The sequence below is a fragment of the Podarcis liolepis genome (assembly GCF_965112155.1).
Source record: "Podarcis liolepis genome assembly, chromosome: 11".
Lineage (NCBI taxonomy): Eukaryota > Metazoa > Chordata > Lepidosauria > Squamata > Lacertidae > Podarcis > Podarcis liolepis.
The window spans coordinates 42,746,419-42,769,230 of record NC_139565.1 but is presented as its reverse complement, the minus strand read 5'-3'; the positions used below and the strand labels follow the sequence as shown (position 1 = coordinate 42,769,230).

General features: G+C 42.6%; 1 protein-coding gene across 1 annotated transcript in view; it reads right to left on the bottom strand.

The window, feature by feature from the left end:
* ANKRD55 (ankyrin repeat domain 55) overlaps positions 1–22,812 on the bottom strand; it is a 48,068-nt gene that overhangs the window by 16,407 nt on the left and 8,849 nt on the right. The window contains exons 3-6 of the mRNA XM_083464327.1: positions 19,969–20,099; positions 19,080–19,189; positions 9,365–9,425; positions 4,188–4,316 (exon numbers count right to left, since the gene is read on the bottom strand). Coding sequence (XP_083320453.1) covers positions 4,188–4,316; positions 9,365–9,425; positions 19,080–19,189; positions 19,969–20,099 — 431 coding nt within the window. The remainder of the gene's footprint in view (positions 1–4,187; positions 4,317–9,364; positions 9,426–19,079; positions 19,190–19,968; positions 20,100–22,812) is intronic.

Here is a 22,812-nt window from a genome sequence, read left to right as displayed (position 1 = left end):
GTTTACAACAATTTAAAATTCAGTATTAAAACCTTTAAAACAAATTACAGTCACAGGAATAGGGTGGGTCTTCAAAACACACATATCAGGTGTCAAAAGCCACGGTAAAGAGGAATGTCTTCAGCATTTGCTAGAAGCTTTATAGTGAATGTGGCAGCCATACCTCTGCGAGGAGGGAATTCCACAACTTAGGGGTTGCCCCAGGGAATGCCCTCTCCTGAGGCAGCACCCCACTGAACTTCTGAGGGCAATCAAACTATCAAGAGGGCACTTTGAATTGTGCCCAGAAATGAACTTAGAAGGCAAGGGGCACCCCAGGAGCCAACAACATCCCAGGATGACAAACCAGAAGATTGATTAGGGGGTGAATCAAGGGAGAATGAGAGAAGAATGAGAGATGTTGGGAGAAGTGGTTCTTCAAACCTGAGGAATCAGGGTGAGATAATAATAATAATAATAATTTATTACGGCCATAGGCCCATACAGATAAAAACAAGACATAAATAACAGCTTGTGCACGTGGGAAAAAAACAGCCGCTAAAACACTACTATAACAATAAAATACTATAAGATGGAATGGCATACTACGCCTTAATTAGCTTGTGGTGCTCCTTGGCAACGCTTTTGGGTAAGGACAGCGACCAGGAACCTAGCCACTTTCAGGGTCGTATGGGTATCCTTATCCTGCAAGATTTGGGCAAGGTGGAATTTTGGTGGGGTACCCTCTAGTTTCTGAATGATTGATCCCAACAAATTTGCCCATGGCACCTTGAATAAGGGGCAAGTGAACATAATGTGCTGAAGCGACTCTGGCGTCTCCTTATCACATTCGCACATGGCGGAGGCTTGGCCCTTTGAGAATCTATGTCTCAGGACATTGGAGGGAAAAACGTTAAACCTCGCTTTGGTGAAGGCCAGCCTATGGGCAACAGTCGAAAGGGAGGAGAGGTATGATGGAACGCGGTAAGTTAAAGTGATACCAATGTTCTGGGGCGAACAAACACCTCCCCCCAGCATATAATTTCGCTGTAAATCGATGTCATCCAGTCTTTGGCGGATCAGTCTTTGAGCAGTGATTTGATCTAGTTTTAGGGAATCTAAGGGAGAGATTCCATAGCTCAGGAGTTTGGCATGAATTCTACTAGTCCAAAGGCTGGAGAATTCATCTCGCCATAAGCATTGGACAAGGTAATGGTCTGGTAATCTATGCCACAATGATAACCAATAATTGAAGACTGGCTTCCACAGGCAAGTTTCTAAGGATGCGATCTTCAATTCTAGTCGCATGGCTGCGTTGCTTACGCACAGGGGGAGCATTAGGAGCCGACGTAGGAATTGGTTTTGCAGAGTCTCAAGAGGAGCAAGGTCTGTCATCACGGCCCAGAGCGGGGCAGCATAAGCAAGCACGGGTACCACTTTTGCCTTGAACACCTTTAGGGCCGAGGGAACATGCAAAGCTCCATCCGAAAAGAAAAATCGGAGGAGCGCATATGACAGAGTTTTGGCCTTGTTAAGGAGGTGTTCAATTTGTGCTTTCCACCCCAAATTGTATTGAAAAATAACTCCTAGGTACTGAAATTTTAGGACTTGCACTATTTTCTCAGGGTGAGAATATTCAACCTATTACAATAGATTTGATAAATGCATCAATAGTCTGTTTTACTTCTCTTAGTCAAATCTTTGCAAAACTGGTGTTAGAAGTGCTTCTGTCGAATGGGTTGCTTCTGAATAGTGGAGAACGGTCAGTTTATATGTTATCAATGGGAGCCAATGACTAAGTTCTCCTGATAGCTGGGAATCTCTTTACGGTTTTGAATGTGATGCCACCAGAGCTTGGAGAACATAACACATTTACAGTGGAAGGGTAGGGCCAGAGAGACTGCAAAAGAGCAGATTTGAGTTTTGAATGTGATACTACAAAGAAAGGGACAGAGAGAGGTATGAGTCAGCTGAAGGTGAAGCTCATTGGAGTCTCCATGTTTCTCTGCAGATCTGCTATTTGTTTGTCTCCACGTAAGCTCTGCTTGAGTATTTGTAAATAGAGCAAACATTACAAAGACACCCTAGGTCTCCACTGCTCTTTTTTATCAAGAGGAATCTAAACCTAGAGTCCATTCTGAGTATTACTGCACCACAAATAAAATATTTTTAATGCCCATTTGAAATATCGTTTTAGATTGCTCAACCATATGTATTTCACCCAGCTCTGCTTATGTCTCCTGGCAGCATCATTTAAAAAAATGTTCCCAATGGGTAGATAGCAAATGATGACCAGGATCCAATGAACTAGTTTTGTGCTCCCAAAGGGGACTGGGAAAACAGTGCCCTGTCAAGCATAGCAAAACACTTTTAAAACAGATTCAGAAAAGGGTTTCACTTTAAGACTTAAGGCCCTGTTGTTCAAAGAAGGAAAAAGCAAGTTAAAAACTTCCTGAGCCAGGGTCAGAGCTAGGTGTGAAGGGGTAGGGGGCCCCTAGATAAAGGTAAAGGGTTAGGTCCAGTCTGGGGTTGTGACACTCATCTCCCTTTATTGACCGAGAGAGCCAGTGTACAGCTTCCAGGTCATGTGGCCAGCATGACTAAGCAGTGGCGTAGCGTGGGTTGTCAGCACCCGGGGCAAGGCAAGTAATTTGCGCCCCCTAACCCGTGGATTTGCGCCCCCTAACCCGTGGATTTGCGCCCCCTAACCCTAACCCCTAGATGTTGCGCCCGGTGCGGCCGGCCCCCCCTGCACCCCCACGCTACGCCACTGTGACTAAGCCGCTTCTGGCCAACCAGAGCAGCGCATGGAAACGCCGTTTACCTTCCCGCCGGAGTGGTACCTATTTATCTACTTGCACTTTGATGTGCTTTCAAACTGCTAGGTGGGCAGGAGCAGGGACTGAGCAACGGGAGCTCACCCCATCGCGGGGATTCGAACCGCCGACCTTCTGATCAGCAAGTCCTAGGCTCTGTGGTTTAACCCATAGTACCACCCGTGTCTCAGGGGGCCCCTAGACCCCCCCAAACACCACCCTTTTAGGGATTTCCCAGATGAGCTTACCAGATAGCAGATGCAACAGGGACGGGCGGAGGCTGGTGGCAGCAGGGGGTGGGTGTGGGTAGCAATGGGGATGAGAGCCCCTGAAAGCAACAGCATCACCTCCTACCATCCAGTCCTCCCTCAGCCCCGTGCTTTGAAGAGAAGCCCTGGGTCACGCACCTGTAGCTTCCATCTTCAGATCGCCTTGGGGCCTCGATGGACCACCAGAGAGGGACACTAAATTGGAGGCAGACCCCAGAGGCATTGTGGATACTGGTGTTGATGGCAGCTGTAGCTGCCTGGCTTGGCACTTCTCTGTTCATGCTGGGCATTTGTCCAAATACACTATGTGCCGGTGTGGGGCCTGACTGAAGCCTTTTGCACAAATGTATATTTTTGGATCTCAGCAGGTGTCTTTTAAGCCAGTGGTACATTCCATTTCCACCCCTCTTTCAACCACAAGCCAGTGCTTTTACATTTCTTGTCATTAAGCAGCCTTTGCGGTGAGCCAGTTTGTACAAAGGTGAATCATTTCTTTGAATGTTGAAGGTAGTCGTGGGTGTATGGACGTAACTCATGCTGACATATTCAAAACAAACAGTGACATAATTCTATGCCTTTTTATAAGAGGCGAAATAATTCATTTTTTTTAAAAAAACTGTCCTTATGGCCAAATCCCGGTCGCATTCTTTTCTCTGCTTCCCTAGCTACAAATGGTGTGTCTGAGAAACAGAACTGGATTAACTTTTATGAAAAAGGTTCTATAGATCCCCAGGCAGATTTGGGATCCTGAGAAAGATATACTTCCCATGCTCATCTTACAGATTACAGTGGTACCTCGGGTTAAGTACTTAATTATTTCTGGAAGTCCATTCTTAACCTGAAACTGTTCTTAACCTGAAGCACTACTTTAGCTAATGGGGCCTCCTGCTGCCACCGCACCGCCAGAGCACGATTTCTGTTCTCATCCTGAAGCAAAGTTCTTAACTCGAGGTACTATTTCTGGGTTAGTGGAGTCTGTAACCTGAAGCGTATGTAACCCGAGGTACCACTGTACTCATTTGTTGTTGTTGTTTATACTTTCATTGGTTTCACATTATGGAACACAACAGGATCAAATGAAGAGACACATTTGCTTTTGAAAAGGTTGACAGCCGTACTATACCTGGACTGCCCAGTGAAGAGCTGTTTTAAAATCTTTGTCCACCAACACCGGATCAGCTCCTTTATGCAGCAGGATTTGCGTGTGCTGGGGTCGATTGTGGAACGCAGCCCAGTGAAGAGACGTCATCCCCTGAAAATCACAACCCAGGACATCAAAGCTTGGGGCAATGCATGAGAGCCCTAGAAGTAGGGATAATAAGGTTATGAAACAATAGACCTGCCTATGTCCATGAGGGAGCCAAAAGCAACAGCCATTCTGCCTGGACCTAACTCTACCTCTGTGGAGACTTTGCCCTGATTTACAGGGGGTGGGGTGGTGGTATTCACACCCCAAAGACCTTTGCCTGCCTGGAATGTGTCTTTGAACTCTGGTGATGCCTCTTTCTGTCCCAGATGGAGGTTAGAGGGGCATTTGAATGTGTGGTGAAACTAGCCCATTGGACAAAAGTAACATTTACATTAATTGCTGCACCCACTTTTGCCCCTCTCCCTGGTCCAGCATGTGGCCTTGAGATGGTTGCCCAGTAGCCCTCAGGAGAAAAAGGTTCCCCAACCCTCACCTAGTGCAACAAACCCACTTTTAAAAATCACCCTGGCCTTTTCGGGGGTGAGGAAAGTAACAGAGCTATGCATTGAAAGGTGTGGGACTCCTGAATTGCAGGGGATTTGATTAGATGACTCTTTAGGGAAGCTTTTAATGTTTGATGTATCACAGTATTTTAATATTCTTTTGGAAGCCGCCCAGAGTGGCTGGGGAAGCCCAGCCAGATGGGCGGGGTATAAATAATAAATTATTATTATTATTATTATTATTATTATTATTATTATTATTATTATTATTATTATCTTGGGATCCCTTCCAACTCTACAGTTCTGCGATTCTATGAATGGATGATGAATGGGAAGATGTGCAAACACCCAGCCACCAAAACAGGATGAATGCTCATCGTGCATTAATCACCCCATAAACAAACTAGAATTAAAGCTCAATAAAGCCAAGCATAGTCTAACCACTGTGTAAGATTTGTGTGAGCAAATCAGGATGAATGATAAACAGGTTATCTCACGGGGCCTTGTGCCTCGACCCAGCACTCCTTGGCCATGCTTAGTCCTCATTGGGCTTTTTTAAAAATCCCCCTCTTTTTTAACGTCCACAAATCTGGGTGTTTTCCTGATTCTGCTAATACCTCCCTATTGTGCATGGCACCATTATGGCTACATAAGCAATGGCACAGATCTCTGAATATAGAGGCAACTGTAATGATGTGTGCCTCCCAATCGCCAGGGTGTCGGTGCTTACCCAGGGTGCAGTTTCCTTGGAATGGAGACTGGGAACTCAGCTAGATTAGTAAATAAAGGTAAAGGGACCCCTGACTGTTAAGTCCAGTCGCAGACGACTCTGGGATTGCAGCGCTCATCTCACTTTACAGCCGGCGTACAGTCATGTGGCCAGCATGACTAAGCCGCTTCTGGTGAACCAGAGCAGCGCACGGAAACGCCATTTACCTTCCCGCCAGAGCGGTACCTATTTATCTACTTGCACTTTGACATGCTTTCGAACTGCTAGGTTGGCAGGAGCTGGTAAATAAAGAGTGTTTTATATGCATGGTACATGCATTATAAAACTGCGACACAAGATGGCACTGTGGAGTTCCATTTTTGCCAACGCGATTTCTCATATAAAGTTTACGGTGTGTTTTCCTGAAACGCTTCTTTGTTGTGTCTAGATCAGCCTAGGATGGCTTTATTTGTACACATATACAACCTGAACATAGGATGGAAGGGATCGCAGCATTAACACTGCTCAGGTCTTGCTTCCCCATTAGGTTCCCTGAGCACAGAGCAAGACAAGTCTCTGTGTCTCTAGCTTCCAGTATCAGCCAAAACTCACATAAACACAGCTCCCCTTCACCTATTGTTATCCCTCTTAGGATGACATGGCAGCCAGCCAGGTGAGCTGGGAAAAGGCCCACTCATTTGTCTCTATGACCACAGGGCAATCAATCTTTTTGGACATGTAAATGGAAGTACTTAACTTGCGAGTTGAGGTAAAGTTTATTGAAGAAGTGGGACTAAGAGAGCAGGAACAGAGGTCCGACGGGGATTGAAGGAGATCTGTAAGATGATTTGGAGAAGCGAAACTGGTTGAATAATAGGCAATCCATTCATCAGCGGAAATCTGGGTAGCTGGATTGAATGGTGCCGAAGGTCTAACTAGGCGCCAGAAGGAGCGGGAGTCATGCCTCTCTACAGCCGAACGAAGAGTGGACCAAGCCTCAAGGATGTGCTGCTGTTTCTTGCAATGAATCATGTTTCTATATGTCCTTTTAATATCTATGAGCTTTGCACGGGTTTGGGGGTCGTTGGAAAATTTGATGATTCTGACCATTTTCCTAATTCGCCTTCTTAGGGCTTTACATTCCTTGTCAAACCAGGGCGATTCAGAGAAGAGGCGTTGGTAAGTAGGCGAGGTGGTGGTTATGTAAGTTGTTGAGAAAGCATCAAGTAATTTCCGGTATTGGTCAGTGGGCAGGATTGGATCAGAGGGAACTGCAGACATATCAAATGATTTTTGTATGTCCAGGGCAAGAGAGGAGCTGAGGCTTGTCCATTTCTTTGTTTTGTATACAGGGTGGCTTTGTACCATGGTTCTATAGTTTGAGGGGACTGGAAGTGGCTCTATTAGGTTTAACATTAGAGTCAATGGAAGGTGGTCACCACCAAAATATTCAGCCACTTCCATTTTTGTAGAAATTGAGAATAGCTCCGGCGTCAATAAAATGTAGTCGACAACACTGGTTCCCCGGGAAGTGATGCACGTTAATTGCTGCGAGGACAAGGGAGTAATGTTACCATTTGCGATGCAGAGATTGTTTTCCATGGCCAGTTGGGCCATCAGCCTCCCCGACGCATTTGTTATAGGATCAAGAGAGCATCTGTTTCCCCAGGGGGGCTGCAGGGGATTGTCCAGGAGTGCTGTGGGAGATATTATATCATCGTCGTTGGGACCTATTCTTGCATTAAAGTCGCCTAAGAGGATTTGAGGGAGTCCTGGGTTAGTTGTTTGAAGATCATGGAGCCAAGACGAAAGTTCAGACCACCTTTCATTGCGGTCGAAATCATTAATTACTGGGGGCAGATATACTGTAGTTATCAACCATGGGCTTTTGGTCTTTGGGAGATGGATCTTTATGGTGAGAAAGTAAGGGGAAGATTTAATTTCCTCGCAAATAGTGAGGGATAAGCTGGTTGAAATAAGACAGGCGAGGCCAACTTGGGGGCGACCCCTGTTGGTTAGTTTACGAGCACAGGAGCTAAAGGAGCAATAATTTGGGAGAACGATACTTTGTTGGGACCAGGTCTCTTGGAGGCACACAATGTCGAAAGAAGAGATGAAATTCATTGCTTCAGGATCCATTTGCTTTGTCGCCCAGCCGTTAACATTCCAGGAGACAATTTTAAGGCTCTGGGATGGGTTGGGTGCGTCTTTCAAGGAAACAACTGCTTTTGCTTGATTTGTGAGTGAGGGTTGAGTCTGTTCATGTCTAATGATGTCGGATTTCCGCGGAGATAGGGAGCCGGCTGGTGTTTGTCTCTGGTCTGATCTTTGTCAATTATTTCCCAAGGTGCTTTTAGGGATTACTTTTTTATGAGCCGGCCCATTGCTCTACATACATGGCAAACTAGCCAAGTGTTCTATAGTTTCGGCTGTTAACTGTTGAATACTGACATTAGTGGTCACCGGGCCTTTGAAGTGTGTTATCTCTTTCCGTAGGTATTTTTCCGGAAGCTGATTGTGGCCTAATTCTGCCTCATCTAGGTACCTCAGCTTGTCCCAAGAGCTGGTTTGGAGGTGGTGTAGTGTTCTCTTCAGTGTGCTGGGCTTCCTTAATTGGGGGAAGATTAATCTCAGCCATTGTCTGAAGGTAACATGGCCGACAGGCCGCTGGGTTTTGTTCTTGTATAGGGTTCAAATTATAGGAAGTCTGGTCCTTTTTATGGGCGTCCACATTGATTTCCTTGTTTATATCTCTCCCAGCCAGCTTAATTCTTAGCATATCTAATCTTTCTAATATTTCAGTTTGTATTGGAGATGGAAAATGGCAAAATTGCCTAATTAAGGTATTTTCTTCCACGGAAAAAAGATCCTCATCTTCATTCTCTTGAAGTTGCAGGTCTTGCAGTTGGGCATCTTTCCTTTTTAATTTTTGAAGCTCTCGTTTCTGGAGACCAGGCCAGGTTTTGGGAGGTTGTTTCTCCTTACTAGGGTTTGCGTGCTTGGCTTCCAGAAGGGGATTCAGTGGTGCCTTGTTTTCAAAAAATCTGAGAATTTTTATCTGGGCCTTTAAGAATATATATCTTGATCTGTAGATAAACTTGGCCAGGTTCTGGTCTCTAAATGTGATCATTGCTCTCATTGAACAACCATCATGATGCAAATAATCTACAGAAATAATGTCATATGGCTTTACTGCTCCTGGCAATATATCATTCAGAATGTTCAAGGAGCGCATTCTTCGTTCTTTCCCTGTAAGGAAGCCCTTTGATTTTGGGAAGTTTGTAAATACCAATTTTTGGGGATTTAAAATCAGGTTCCAACATCTTGCCTGAGTAAAGGTTTGCCCATCTATGGCCACATGGCTAATGCAATAAATCTATCATACTTAACTTGCCAGCTAAGGCCATTATCTTACAAAGAAACTGGTCTGACCAGTTCAGCAGGTTTCCTCATATAGCTTATAACCTCACAAATACAGGATCAGAAGGGACCTACTGATAACATCCAGACTGACCCCCACAAACTATAACAGTATGTCTGTGTGTTCAATCCTAGTTTGCAGTCATTGAAAACAGTTCCGTTGGCTTGTTTTCACCAAGCATGGTGTAGTCTGGACAGAAAATAACAATGGCCAAGTGCAGGGCTTTTTTTCATCCGGAACTCACTGGAACTCAGTTCCGGCCCCTCTCAGTTGGGCGCCGTTGCCATTATAAGAGAACAAGGGAAGCATTCATGGTGAGTTCCTGTACCTCTTTTTCTAGAAAAATAGCAGTGGCCAGGTGGATGCTAAATGTCTGTGTGAACCGGCCCTCAGATTTTAAAGCATGAAGCACTCCTTCACTCATCAATAACAACCTTTATACACCACATGACAATTTAGGGGATGCTAGTTTGCTTACCTCATTGTCCTGGTGGTTGATTTCGCTGAGATCAGATTGCTGTAGCAGCACAGATAAAAGCCTGAGGAGGACAAAGTGACATTCCACGTCAAAATAAAAGGCAAAACAAAATTCAGAGAAAGTCATGGTCCCATTTCAGTAAGAACGAAGCACCTTTATGTCATAGTGACATAACAATTAAACATGTGCTTAGCTTTCACTTCGTGAAGTCAATGGAACCTAAATGTACTTAACTTTAATTAATTGTTTGAGTTTCTATGCTTTTGTCATGGCCTTTGGCTAGCACAATAAACTTACTGAAGCTTTAATTAAACAATGTTTTTAACAGTACTGTATAAGCCTAAAAGCTAGAACCTTAGAGTCAATGGCCTTGTTCACATACTTCCCCAAATATGGTTCAGATCCAGTGTCACATTATCACACTGTGTTAAAAAAACAAAAAATAGTACCCATATAGAAAACAAAACAGAAAAAAGATATTGTGTACATTACAAGGGGGGGGGGGGGACGGGGACGGGACAACGACGACTTGTTATTGTAGTTAACCAGACCTTGTTTCTTTTTCTTTTTTGTGTATTACTCTGCACTTGTATTTTATTCTTTTTAATTTTCAGTAAAGAATATAAAATAAACAAAAAAATATTACACCGTCGAGCATGCCTCCCTCTATAGTCCCTTGCTAAAGGGGGAAAAGCAATTGGCTTAGCATTATGTGCAAACCAGTGCTTATAGTTTTTCTCCAAACAAAGAAGAATCCAGGGGTCATTATTGGTTTCCTGTTCATGGTTTATCTGGGTGAAACAAAGCATGAGTGCTGGCTGACACATCAGGTTAAGGCAGCTGTTCCAGGATTTGTTTTCTTACTCTAGGATAGGCAGATCAAAGCGGGGAATGCTCAAGTTGTGTGCACTAGTGTGCCTCTTGTTCTCGAGTTAAATTATCTGACTATGTTCAGGGCCGGATTAAGACCTTGAGAGGCCCTAAACACTTAAAAGATTTTGGTGCCCCGAAATATATCAAATTCAAAATATAAACAATAATAAACCATAAAATATCCCCCCCCAAAATGAAACAAACCTACAGTACAGTGGTACCTCGGGTTACATACGCTTCAGGTTACATACACTTCAGGTTACAGACTCCGCTAACCCAGAAATAGTACCTCGGGTTAAGAACTTTGCTTCAGGATGAGAACAGAAATCGTGCTCCAGCGGTGCGGTGGCAGCAGGAGGAACCATTAGCTAAAGTGGTGCTTCAGGTTAAGAACAGTTTTAGGTTAAGAACGGACCTCCAGAACAAATTAAGTACGTAAACCGAGGTACCACTGTACGATGGAAAATAGATCTTCATGGATATGAATGCCACCATTAGGAAAAATCTATATAACTATAGACTTGCCCCAATTCAGCAATATATTCCAGGATGTTTTTTTATTTGAGTTACCTTTTGGTGGTAAGAGATATGGCAAGAGAGGCATTAATTTATTGCAATGTGAATTTTGCATTTACCATAACATCAAACTAAGGTTTAGCACCATGGGAAAAACAAGCCCTGTTTCACATGCTTCCTTCTTGCATGCTCCAGTTCAAATAGTTATTTAGACGAACCATACCTTGACCGTACTACAGCTGAACTGACAAATTTGCACTTGCCCACTAAACCAAGATTGCAAACCACATTTTTTTTTTTTTTTTTTTTATAAAATTTTTATTGGTTTTACAACATTTTTAAGAAAAACAAACAAACATTAAAAATGACAAACATACACGTATAGTTTCAAACATATTTTCATAAACCTCTTTTCTTGGACTTCCCCATACCCCCCCTCTCTGCATCCCAATGTCCGTAGTTCAACTAGCAACTCCCAATTGTTACTTTCCAATCTCTATCCTCTTAGTCCTCTTTTATAATCTAACCTTATATCCCTGTACCCCTTTGTTTCTGGTAACCACGGCATTTTAGCATTCATTAAGTTTATAGTAGTCCTTAAGATAACTTTTAAATTTTCTCCATTCTTCTTCCACCGTCTCTTTTCGTTGGTCACGGATTCTGCCTGTCATCTCGGCCAGTGTCATATAGTCCATCACTTTCATCTGCCATTCTTCCAAAGTGGGTAAATCTTGTGTCTTCCAATATTTTGCGATGAGTATTCTTGCTGCTGTTGTGGCATACATAAAAAAAGCTCTATCTTTCTTTGTCACCAATTGGCCGACAATGCCCAAGAGAAAGGCCTCTGGTTTTTTAGGAAAGGTAGATTTAAGTACCTTTTTCATTTCATTATAGATCATCTCCCAGAAGGCCTTAATCTTCGGGCATGTCCACCAAAGGTGATAAAAGGTACCTTCAGTCTCTTTACACTTCCAACATTTGTTATCAGGCAAATGATAGATTTTTGCCAGCTTGACTGGGGTCATGTACCACCTGTATACCATTTTCATAATGTTTTCCTTTAAGGCATTACATGCCGTAAATTTTATACCGGTGTTCCATAACCAATCCCAGTCAGCTGACATAATATTATGTCCAACATCCTGAGCCCACTTAATCATTGCCGATTTAACTGTTTCATCCTGTGTATTCCATTTCAACAACAAGTTGTACATTCTAGATAAATTCTTAGTATTGGGTTCTAACAGTTCAGTTTCTAATTTTGATTTTTCCACCTGGAAACCGACTTTCCTGTCCTGTTTAAAAAATTCCATTATTTGGCGGTATTGGAACCAATTTTCTACTTTATGCTTCAATTTCTCCTGACTTTGTAGTTTGAACTTATCTCCATCCTGTTCTAAGATTTCCCAATACTTCGGCCATCCGACCTCCATATTGAGTTTCTTCACTGCTTTAGCCTCCACTGGCGACACCCATCTAGGGGTTTTGTTTTCTAGTAGATCTTTATATCTTATCCAAACATTAAACAATGCTTTTCTGACAATGTGATTTTTAAAGGCACTGTTAACTTTACCATACCAAAGATATGCATGCCAACCAAAAGCGTTATTGAAGCCTTCCAGATCCAAGATGTCCGTGTTCTCGAGGAGCATCCATTCTTTGAGCCAGCAAAAAGCTGCTGCCTCATAGTACAATTTTAGGTCCGGCAGGGCAAAACCCCCTCTTTCCTTAACATCTGTCAATATTTTAAATTTAATTCGGGGCTTTTTGCCCTGCCAGACAAATTTCGAGATATCTTTGTGCCACCTCTTAAAACATTCCATCTTATCAATAATCTGCAAGGTCTGAAACAAAAATAACATTCTAGGCAATACATTCATTTTAATTACTGCAATTCGGCCTAACATTGACAGTTTCAAATTTGACCATATTTCTAAATCTTTTTTAATTTCTGACCAGCATTTTTCATAGTTGTCCTTATACAAATTCTGATTCTTAGATGTTAAATAAACCCCTAGGTATTTAACCTTCTTGACCACAGTCAAACCTGTTTCCTCTTGAAATTTCTCCTTTTCCATATCTGTTAGGTTTTTCCCTAAAACTTTGGTTTTTTGCTTGTTCAACTTAAATCCAGCTACCTGGCCAAACTGTTGTATTATTTCTAAAACCCTTTTCGTACTAGTGTTTGGCTCTTGCAAAGTCAATACTAGGTCATCTGCGAACGCTCTTAACTTATAATGTTTAGCTCCGACCTGCACACCTTTGACCTGCTGGTCATTTCTTATCATATTCAGCAACACCTCCAGAACTGAAATAAAAAGTAATGGGGAAATCGGGCACCCCTGTCGTGTTCCTTTTTCTATCTTAAGCTCCTCAGTCACAACATTGTTTACAATCAGTTTAGCTTTTTGTTCAGAGTATATTGCAGCCATACCATTCTCAAAGCCCTGACCTACCCCCATCCCATGAAGATTCTTCCTCATAAAACTCCAAGAGATATTATCAAAGGCCTTCTCCGCATCCACAAAGATCAATACTGCCTTGGTGTTTATATTCACCTCTAACTTCTCCAAAATATCTATTACATTCCTTACATTGTCTGCTAGATGTCTTTTAGGGAGAAAGCCTGCTTGGTCTTTATGAATCTTCTCCATCAAAACTCTTTTAAATCTTTTTGCCAAAATGTCTGCAAAAATTTTGTAATCCACATTAAGCAGGGATATTGGGCGGTAGTTCTTGAGTTGGGTCTTTTCAGTCTCTGACTTTGGTATGAGTGAAATATATGCCTCTTTCCACGATTCAGGTGCCTTTTTTCCCTCAAGGATCTCGTTACAAACTTCTCTTAGTGGTTGAGTCAACCATTCCTTCAGCGATTTGTAGTATCTGGAAGTCAGTCCATCTGGTCCTGGAGATTTGCCCAGTTGCATATTCTGAATGGCAGCCTCTATCTCTTGTTCTGAGATTCTCTGGTTCAAGTCCATCTTACTTTGATGAGAGATGTTTTGTAGTCCATATTTTCCGAGGAATTTGTCTATATCTTCTTCATTTTGCGGGCCTTGGGTGTAAAGTTTTTTAAAATAGCTTAGAAAGCAATTTCTAATTTCATTGGGTTTGGATATGTTCCTTCCATCCACCTCCAGGCTTGTAACTGTATTTAGTTTCTGCCTTTTCTTCAATTGCCATGCCAAAAGTTTGCCACATTTATTTGCTGATTCAAAAGTCTTTTGCTTCATTTGCCTTATCTTCCATTCAATCTCTTGGTTCATCAATTCCATATATTGTGTTTGGTATAATTTGATCTCTCTTAAAATGTCCTGAGACTTTGGTTTTGTTCTTAATTTCCTCTCTCCTTCCTTTATCATTTCCAGAATCTTCTCTTTTTTCTCATTTTGCTTTTTCCTCTTTATTGAGTTTTGTTGAATCAAAAATCCTCTCATCACCGCTTTACTTGCGTCCCAGATCACTCTTTTCTCCACGTCGGTCCTCAAATTTATTTCAAAATAGTCTTTTAGGGTCTTTTGGGCCTTCGTGAGAATCTCCTTATCTCGAAAGAGGGTGTCATTCATTCTCCATCTAAATTGACCAGTTATTGTGAGTTTCATCTCCATCTTCACGGCGTTATGGTCGGAGCAAGTTTTTGGGCAGATTTCCACTTTCTTGATCTTCGGAGCCATTCCACTAGTAACCCAGATTTGATCGATTCTGGTCCAGGTCATCATTGCTTGGGAGAAAAAGGTTCCCTCTCTCTCCAGAGGGTTCCTTGTTCTCCAAATATCTATCAAGTCCATATTTTCAGTCATTTCGAAAAAAGTCTTAGGGAGTCTCCCTTCTTTGGTGACTGTAAGTCTTTGTGCCTTGTCCATATTAGTGGAGACCACGCCATTCATGTCTCCCATAATTATCATATTGTAGTCCAGATAGTCCATCAGAGTTTCATGAAGTCTCTTAAAGAAGTCGGATTTGCCTTCATTTGGTGCATAAATTCCAACAACTAGAAATTTTTCTCCTTGTACTTGTATCTCCACAGCCAAATATCTCCCTTGTTCATCTTTGAATATCATTTTTGGAGCCCATTTCTCCTTCACATATATTACAACTCCTCTCTTCTTAACTTTGTCTGATGAAATAAATTCTTGTCCTAGCCTTTTATTTGAAAGTAATCTCCTGTGGGCTCTGGTTATGTGAGTTTCTTGTAAGCATATCAAGTCCAATTGTTCTCTATTCAATATATGAAATACTTGTCTTCTCTTCAAAGGCCCATTGAGCCCATTACAATTCCAACTGAGGAATTGCAGAGCCATCTTGTTATTTTTCTAAGGCTCCTCCAACAGCTCCAAGTTGTTGCTCTTCTTCTGATGGTAGTGGTTTTTGTCCAAACGGGAGATTCAGGATATCCAATGCTCTCCTCTGTTCTGCAAGTACATCAACAGTCCCCTTCTGTAAGTCCTCCTGGTGTCTTGCCAAAAATTTGTCTTTATCTTGAATTGTCTTTATTTTCACTTTGTTTCCCTTATAGTCAAATGACAGCCCTTGTGGGAATTCCCACCTGAAACGGATAGCGTTTTTCTTTAATAAAAGGGCTAAGTCCTTGTAGTAGTTTCTTAAGTCCAGAAAATATTTTGGGATGTCTTTAAAGATCTGTGCAGCTGAGTTTCCAATCTGCAAGGCCTTTTCAAAGTGTAGTCCCAATATTTTGTCTCTTTCCTCCTTGGATCTAAGTGTGATCAAGCAGTCTCTCGGAGTCTTTCTGTTTTGCTTCTTACCCAATCTAAAGGCAGTCGTAATTTTGAATTCGTCTTCCTGGAGTTCCCAACAATCCACAAACTCCCGTGTCAAGTATTCCACAAGGTTGTCTCCTTCATTCTCCGGGATCAGTCTTATTTTTAAATTTCTCTCTTTCCTCTGTAACTCCCACAAGGCCAAAGTTGCATCATGCTCATAGACCTTCTTGGCGATCGGCTCTAATTTCTCCTGTGTCTCTCCCGCAGTAGCTTTGGCGTCTTCCGCAATTTGGCGCGTAGTGGCGTTTTCCTCCACCAATTTATTTATAGATTCTGTATTCTGGTTTAGTCTTGCTGAAATTTCTGTTAATTTTAGTGTATTCTCTGAAGTCTGTTTTGTCAGAGACTCCAGAGTTTGGTTTATCTTGAGCAAGGCATCTGTCACAGCTTCCATAGAGACGGCTGCTCCTTTGTCTTGTCCTGTTGATGCTGTTGTTCCTGTTGATCCAACTGTTGCGCCTGAGATTGAGCCTCTTTTCTTTACCTGTGACTGTTGCAGCTGTTGTTGTAGTTGTTGCTTGGTCTTGGCCCTTGTGACTATCTCTTCTTGTGCGCCACTCATGTCAAGGTCAGTTCCCACGGGATTTATTCTCCCTTGGAAAATTCCACTGTCTTAGGCCGTGCCGGACTTCACTTTGTCCTCTAGAGGGAGCAAATCAAAATGGCCATAGAGCAAAGATTCCAGGTATAGAGACAAAGGAGACTGTCCCAAATGTCCAAAATATAAAAGGGAGATTAACACAGTCAGAAGTCTAGAAGCTTGTTACTTCAAATTGCCACAGTTGCCCTATTTATGCTACTTCTTGTTGTATTGTACAGTAGCCAGGCACTGTGGAAACTTTGTATCAAAGTATCACTTCACAGGGAAAAGTCAGTTCAGTGTACTAAGAAGGCAGACCGTTTCATGCTTTCAAATAAGTGAGACAGCAGAGGTTTTTTACTTCCAATAAATCTTGCAGTTATTGCTCAAATTCACCTCCCCTCTGCCCTGCTAGCTAGAGGGGAGATCAAAGGGTCTGAATGTCCGGTTAAGCTGATCAAAGAGCAAGTTTAAACGGATGCAGGTTTAGAGCTCCGTTGCTTTCACTTTCATGCAGTCGGGGGGAGGCAGACTTCCTTTGTTTAGATCTCCCCCGTTTTTAGCCCAATTTTTAAAATTTTAAAGGTCCCGATTATATTTCAGCTCTTACTCACGGGGATTCAGTCCAGATTTTCTTTTCAGGAAGAAATCGGCGCTCTCCGCTTATGGCGACGCGGCTTCACTTCGCAGGCTGGGTAGCGACTCTCAGCACCGCGCTCACTCCCGATGTCGATCCGTAGCCTTTAAAAAGGCTCTTTCACGGTACCGGGGGGCGCAAAGGTGCCCACCGAGTCTCCTTGTTCTCAGGCTTCAGCGCCTGGGATTTTAGGGGTCCCCCGCTTGCCGTAGCGGGTAAGACCCGAACTTGCGAAGCAGTCCTTCTCCGGAGCTCGGAGCTAGGACCGCCATTAAGCGCTGGCACCGACCGGAAGTCGATTGCAAACCACATTTTGAAGATGGTTTGCAATCCTGGTTTGTAGGGCGTGTGTAAACGACAGAGAGGGCTCCAACACCGTTGTTCCATGAGCAGAAGGGAGTTTGTTCACGAAATGAGAACTATTCTTATGAAACAGATCCTACCATGTGTGTAACTATCTTTCCATGAATGGAAAATGAATTGGGATTTTCAAATGGTCATGTCAATCACTCAAAAAGTTTTGGAATTATCACACCCACACACCAGTTGTGTTAGGAGAAAGATAGAAAGGGTGGCTGGGATCCTAACTTTCTTTCCATCCATGGAACAGAGTTTATGTTCATGCAACAAAGTTTATTTTTCTTCCCTTTTCCTGGGCTGCTCCCTGCACCCCCACCAAATGTGGGCAACATGATGTAACATGACTTAATTTGTTGAATTTATACAAGTACCAGAACACACCCTTTTGCTGCACAATTTGAGATGTCTTAGTGCTGAAATTAGTATTAATAATATTATTATATTATATTTTCTTCTGGATACACATTGATTTCTTACATGGGCATTGCTGTTTGTGTTCCTTGCCACGTTGAGCAAAGATGAAGAGAAAAACAAATGGACATGACGAAGATCTGTGGCATTTCAGCAGTGCTTTCTGGTAATGGAGTGATCATATTCAGAAGATCTAATTTTGCTGATTTGGGCTAATAAGACAGATGAAAAGGAGCTGAACAGCTGGCACACTTCTGCTCTGACCAAAGGTCTGCCCGTTACCATGGGGACTGTAGAAATTTATTTTGCAGGGATCTCTCTGTGTTGCTGCTAAACTAAATTACCGCTCCCTTTCCAAATATCAGTGCTGGCCCCTATTCTGTGGATGTTTTATTTAATGATAATGCCCTCTTGGTTGCCTTGAAACCTTTCAAGAGTACTGTTCAAATGATGTGTATAAAGAAGAACAAGGATGCCAGAAAATTAGGAAAGCAACTGAAAATTGAGATTGCTTGAGAGAAGTGGATGGAAGCAGTTTGTGAAGCATAATGGGTGTGTGATACACTCATGGAAGCACAATGTTCAATATTTTCATCAGAGGTAGCACACACGCTGGTAATATTGTGTTTGTTTCCTTAAAATGGATTAGGTGTTGTTGCATACATGCGTCCACATCAAGCTGTGATTTGCACAGAATGAAGCAAGTGCTCCTGTTGCTTCTTCCCTGCTTCAAGGGAATCAATATTAAATTAAATAAGAATGACACTGTCTTTGGTTTTGCATGCATCTGCGTCACAGAAACCAATGGGACTTACCTGCACAAAATTGTGCACAGGATCACAACCCATAAGAACCACAATGATTCAATGGATTTTCTTGATAACATGAGTATAAAAGTTCCATGCAGTGGTTCTCCACAACTGAGGAAAAGTAGTCTCAAGGCAAATCTTAGCTACAGAGTTGAACTATCAACCTTTTGCACAGTCTTGGATGTGGTTGTCTGGAATTGTGGCTGTTTACTTACCTTGGCACTACCTTGAAGAAACTTACACAAGGCTTAAATCCCGTTTTATTGTTTCTTGTGTGAATTATGTTAATGTCTGGTCATTGTTCACCCAGCAGAGAGGCATTTCTAAATAGGAAGAGTATTTGCATGAACTAGTTTTTTCCATATGTAGGCTGTACTCATGAACACTCATTGGTTCCTGCAGTTGGTGCAATTGCACTTGTTACAGAAACTACAGTATATGTGAAGCCCCACTGGGATATATGACTAAGGTCCATTGATTTCAATAGGTCTACTCTGACTAAAACTTGCATGAAATACCAAGCCAGGGTTGAAGTACAGCAAGCAACACCACAGCTGTGAAAACCTTCATCAGCAACCCTTTATGTGCAGTTAATTATTAGTACAGGACGCCCAGGCAGCTAACGAGTCTTATCAACCTCTTTTATTACCTAAGAGGGAACATGTTATAACCACTATGAGCAATAATGAAAAAGCTACAGATTACAGATCTATTAAAAGATTCATTATCTGTAGCTCAAAGAGCATACCTGACATTGGGATCAGCAGTGGCAGCATGTAGTGGTAATCTTCCATTTTTATCTGGGATGTTCTGTTTGGCACCATTTCTCAGCAGGCTGACGCAACCTTCCAGCCACCCCTGAAAGTGAATCAAAAGGAAAAAGGCTGTGCAAATTGGAAACTCTTTTGAAAAAATATGTGTACTGGATATGAATTTGTTTCAACAATATTATTTTTTTTTTAAAAAAGTAACAGTGCAATCTGTACACGACTACTCAGAAACAAGTCCCATTGGTTCCAACATGTCTTCCTCCTAGGTAAGATGTAGACGTAGGACTGCAATCTATATCTCTAGGTTTGGGACCTAAATACTGAGTTAATTGGCACATGGCACTTTTAAGACCCCAGAGATTGTGCTAGTTTGTAGGTCTACCTTCCTTGATGTTTCATGGCATTACATCTGCTGAAGCAGGGGTTCTTAACCTGTGGTCCATAGAACTAGGGGGAGCCATTGGTGGGGGTCCATGAACACAATGCAAAAAATGATTTCCAGTGCAATAAAATAATTTATAGCAACCAGGAGGAAGAATCTATAGGACAGGTCCTTCTGTTTTGCAATTTCTAGTTCCGCAGCATATGATTACCGAATGACAATTTTTCTGATGAAGAGATATCCGACATAACGCTGGACAAAGGAAATGTTTACTTCAGAAGATGATGTGTGGGCTTAAAAAAACACCCTAGTGGAGCTGTTGCAAGTTTAACAAATGCATTTTTAATGATATAAACTGTCAGCAGTCCCTTTGATAATGTCGTATTTTGCCAGTATTAATCATATGCTATAATAGTTCCAGAATGCTGCTTTTTTGTTGTTGATTTTTCCTAAAAACTATGTACAGGGGAAGGAAAGCTCCATACCAGGTAGGTTGCCAGAGATAAACTAGTGCGCCCGCATGCATCTTGGGTGTTGATATTGGCTCCCATCTTCAGCAGTAATTTCACTGTATCAAGCTGGCGTCCTGAGATGGCGTGCATCAAGGGAGTACAGCCTTGGAAAGGAAGAAATGTATTTCATTTAAGGCACAGTTAGTACAAAAACAGAGACGCGGGTGGCGCTGTGGGTTAAACCACAGAGCCTAGGGCTCGCTGATCAGAAGGTCGGCGGTTCGAATCCCCGTGACGGGGTGAGCTCCCGTTGCTCGGTCCCTGCTCCTGCCAACCTAGCAGTTCGAAAGCACGTCAAAGCGCAAGTAAATAGATACCGCTCCAGCGGGAAGGTAAATGGCGTTTCCGTGCACTGCTCTGGTTCACCAGAAGCGGCTTAGTCATGCTGGCCACATGACCCGGAAGCTGTACGCTGGCTCCCTCGGCCAATAAAGCGAGATGAGCGCCGCAACCCCAGAGTCGGCCACGACTGGACCTAATGGTCAGGGGTTCCTTTACCTTTACCTTTAGTAAAAAACACATGTATAGTATATCAAGTGCTTCATTTTGCTTTAAAAAGTGCTTGCACTCCTGGAAGTATTGTTACCTCTCAGGAGAGTCCAATTTCAAACTCCACATAAGTTAGCTATATTATATGACTGTGTTAGTTGACGTGTGTTTGTGTGTATTCATTCTGTACCTGGCTAGCTTAGGGGGGAGAAACGGGAAGGGAAGTAATCTGAGGCAGATACCAAAGTAAATTACACCCACTACCCTTTCAAGATTTTTTATTTTAAACATTAGCAAGAGCTTTCAGGGTGACTTCATGCCTTACCTTACCCACCAGTTGCCCCCGTTGGGCAGAATAAATTGGGGGAGATTGGGCTCCAAACTGCTTCACTTAGGGTTGCAGACGATTTGTTTCCTTATTTTAAGTCCTAACTAAAATGCATAAGCCTTTTTGCAAAGTAATTTCCCCTATAATTATAACTATAATTTACTTTTTTTATCCCACCCTTCCTCCCAAAGAAGCCCACAGAATGCATTTGTGTGTGTTATTTTCACAAATAGATGCATTTTAAAATGTGCCCTTTGGTATATAATTTTTTGTACGCCCGACTTGGCTGGAAAACATCACTGCAAAATTCAGGAATATGCACATTTTGGAAGATGCCTGTATTTCATTTCAGGTACTGTATTGTTTGGAAAGTGAAAATGTGGCAGCTTTACCTTTAAACTAATTCAAATTTCTCTCCCACCCCTAGGCAAAGGAATCAGTACTCTTGGCTTGAGAGTGAGGCAGAGAGATGCGGGTGGGGAACAGGATGTTAGACCCACAAACCGTGGCTTCCTGCAATCTAGAATTCCTCTCACAGCTCTCATGTTGTAGAAGTCCGACATAATAGTCATTCCTGCAACACATATATCTACTATTCCACATCACTGTTTGCCTCCTAAGCCTGTCATGTGCCCACCCTTGTTTATTAATGCACTGATCATTTTGCATGTTGGCAGATGTTTGTCCTCTGCAATGCAAAAGCTGAACAGAAACCGAATGAGGCAAATCAAAAGCAAAACTGTGGAATGAGGAGCACCAACCATCATGGATGGAGCAATGTTTTGTGACTGAAAGACCAGCCTAATGACTTTCATTTTTAGGTGCAGCTTTTTAAAAATTAACTAGATCCAAGTAGTTAATTGGGGAACTGGTCACCGGCCTCTTACTTTCTTTTTTCGCTTCCATCTTCCACACTTCTGTCGTGAACACCAAGCTACGTAGAGTGGCACAGAAATGTACAGATAGCTCTTTTACATACCCTCCAATATTGTTGCCCTCCAAATTGGGACATCAGGAGGGATGTACCTTCCAATTTGGCACTCTGGCACTGGTCAGCAGAGTTGTGCCACAGTGCTGGCTATTCAGGCAGCTGGGGGGGGGGTATGTCTTTATACACCAGCAGCTAATTCAAATGTTCAGAAAAACCATGCAGTTCGGCCTTCCTGGCTGCAGATTTCCTTAGACTGTGCTACTTCAGGAACTCAAATGACTGTTGTTCAAAGCATGACAAAAGCTCCTTGCATATGGAAAACTAGTAATTCAGGTAGCTAATTCTAGCTAAGCTGGAAACATCCCCACATGCATGGGGTTTTTTGATACAAGAAGGAATGACTGATACTGCTAAAATTCACCTGGGCGTAGGTGTCAACTCGGTGGTGTTTCAGATTTCATAAGCTCAACTGACAGAACACAGCAGGCTTTAAAACAAAAGGTGTGCAGCCAGCTGAAAGGCAACCTTTAGTTTTTATCCAGCAAGGCAAACAATCTTGCAAAGAAGCAATGCTGCTTAAACTGCTAGGGTGAAGTTTGCCATCAAAGCAAAGGAAAGTATTCACCAGCCTTTTCTTTATTCCCCCATCCCTGCTGGTCCTCTGACTTCTCGTATGTATAACTGTCACAAGCAATAGTAAAGCAGTCCTGTTGTTACCTCATTCATTAACCAGAACAGTTGTCCTGAAACTCTTACAGATGACATTATTGTTTCTACACTGAAAACCAACCAACCAACCAACCAACCAACCAACCAACCAACTAACTAACTCAGAGCTGCTCCCATAGTATATAGTTCTCAATCTTTCACAGTTGCTGTTTGTGAACATTTAGGATTACAGTTATGGACATATGAAGCTGCTTCATCCTGAATTGACCATCGGTCCACATAGCTCAGTGTTGTCTGCTCCGGCTAGCAGTAGCTTTTTAGGGTTTCAGGCAAGAGGTTTTTCAAGGCCTTCCTGGAGATGCTGGGGATTGTGGAGATTGAGAGCCAGTGCGGTGTGATG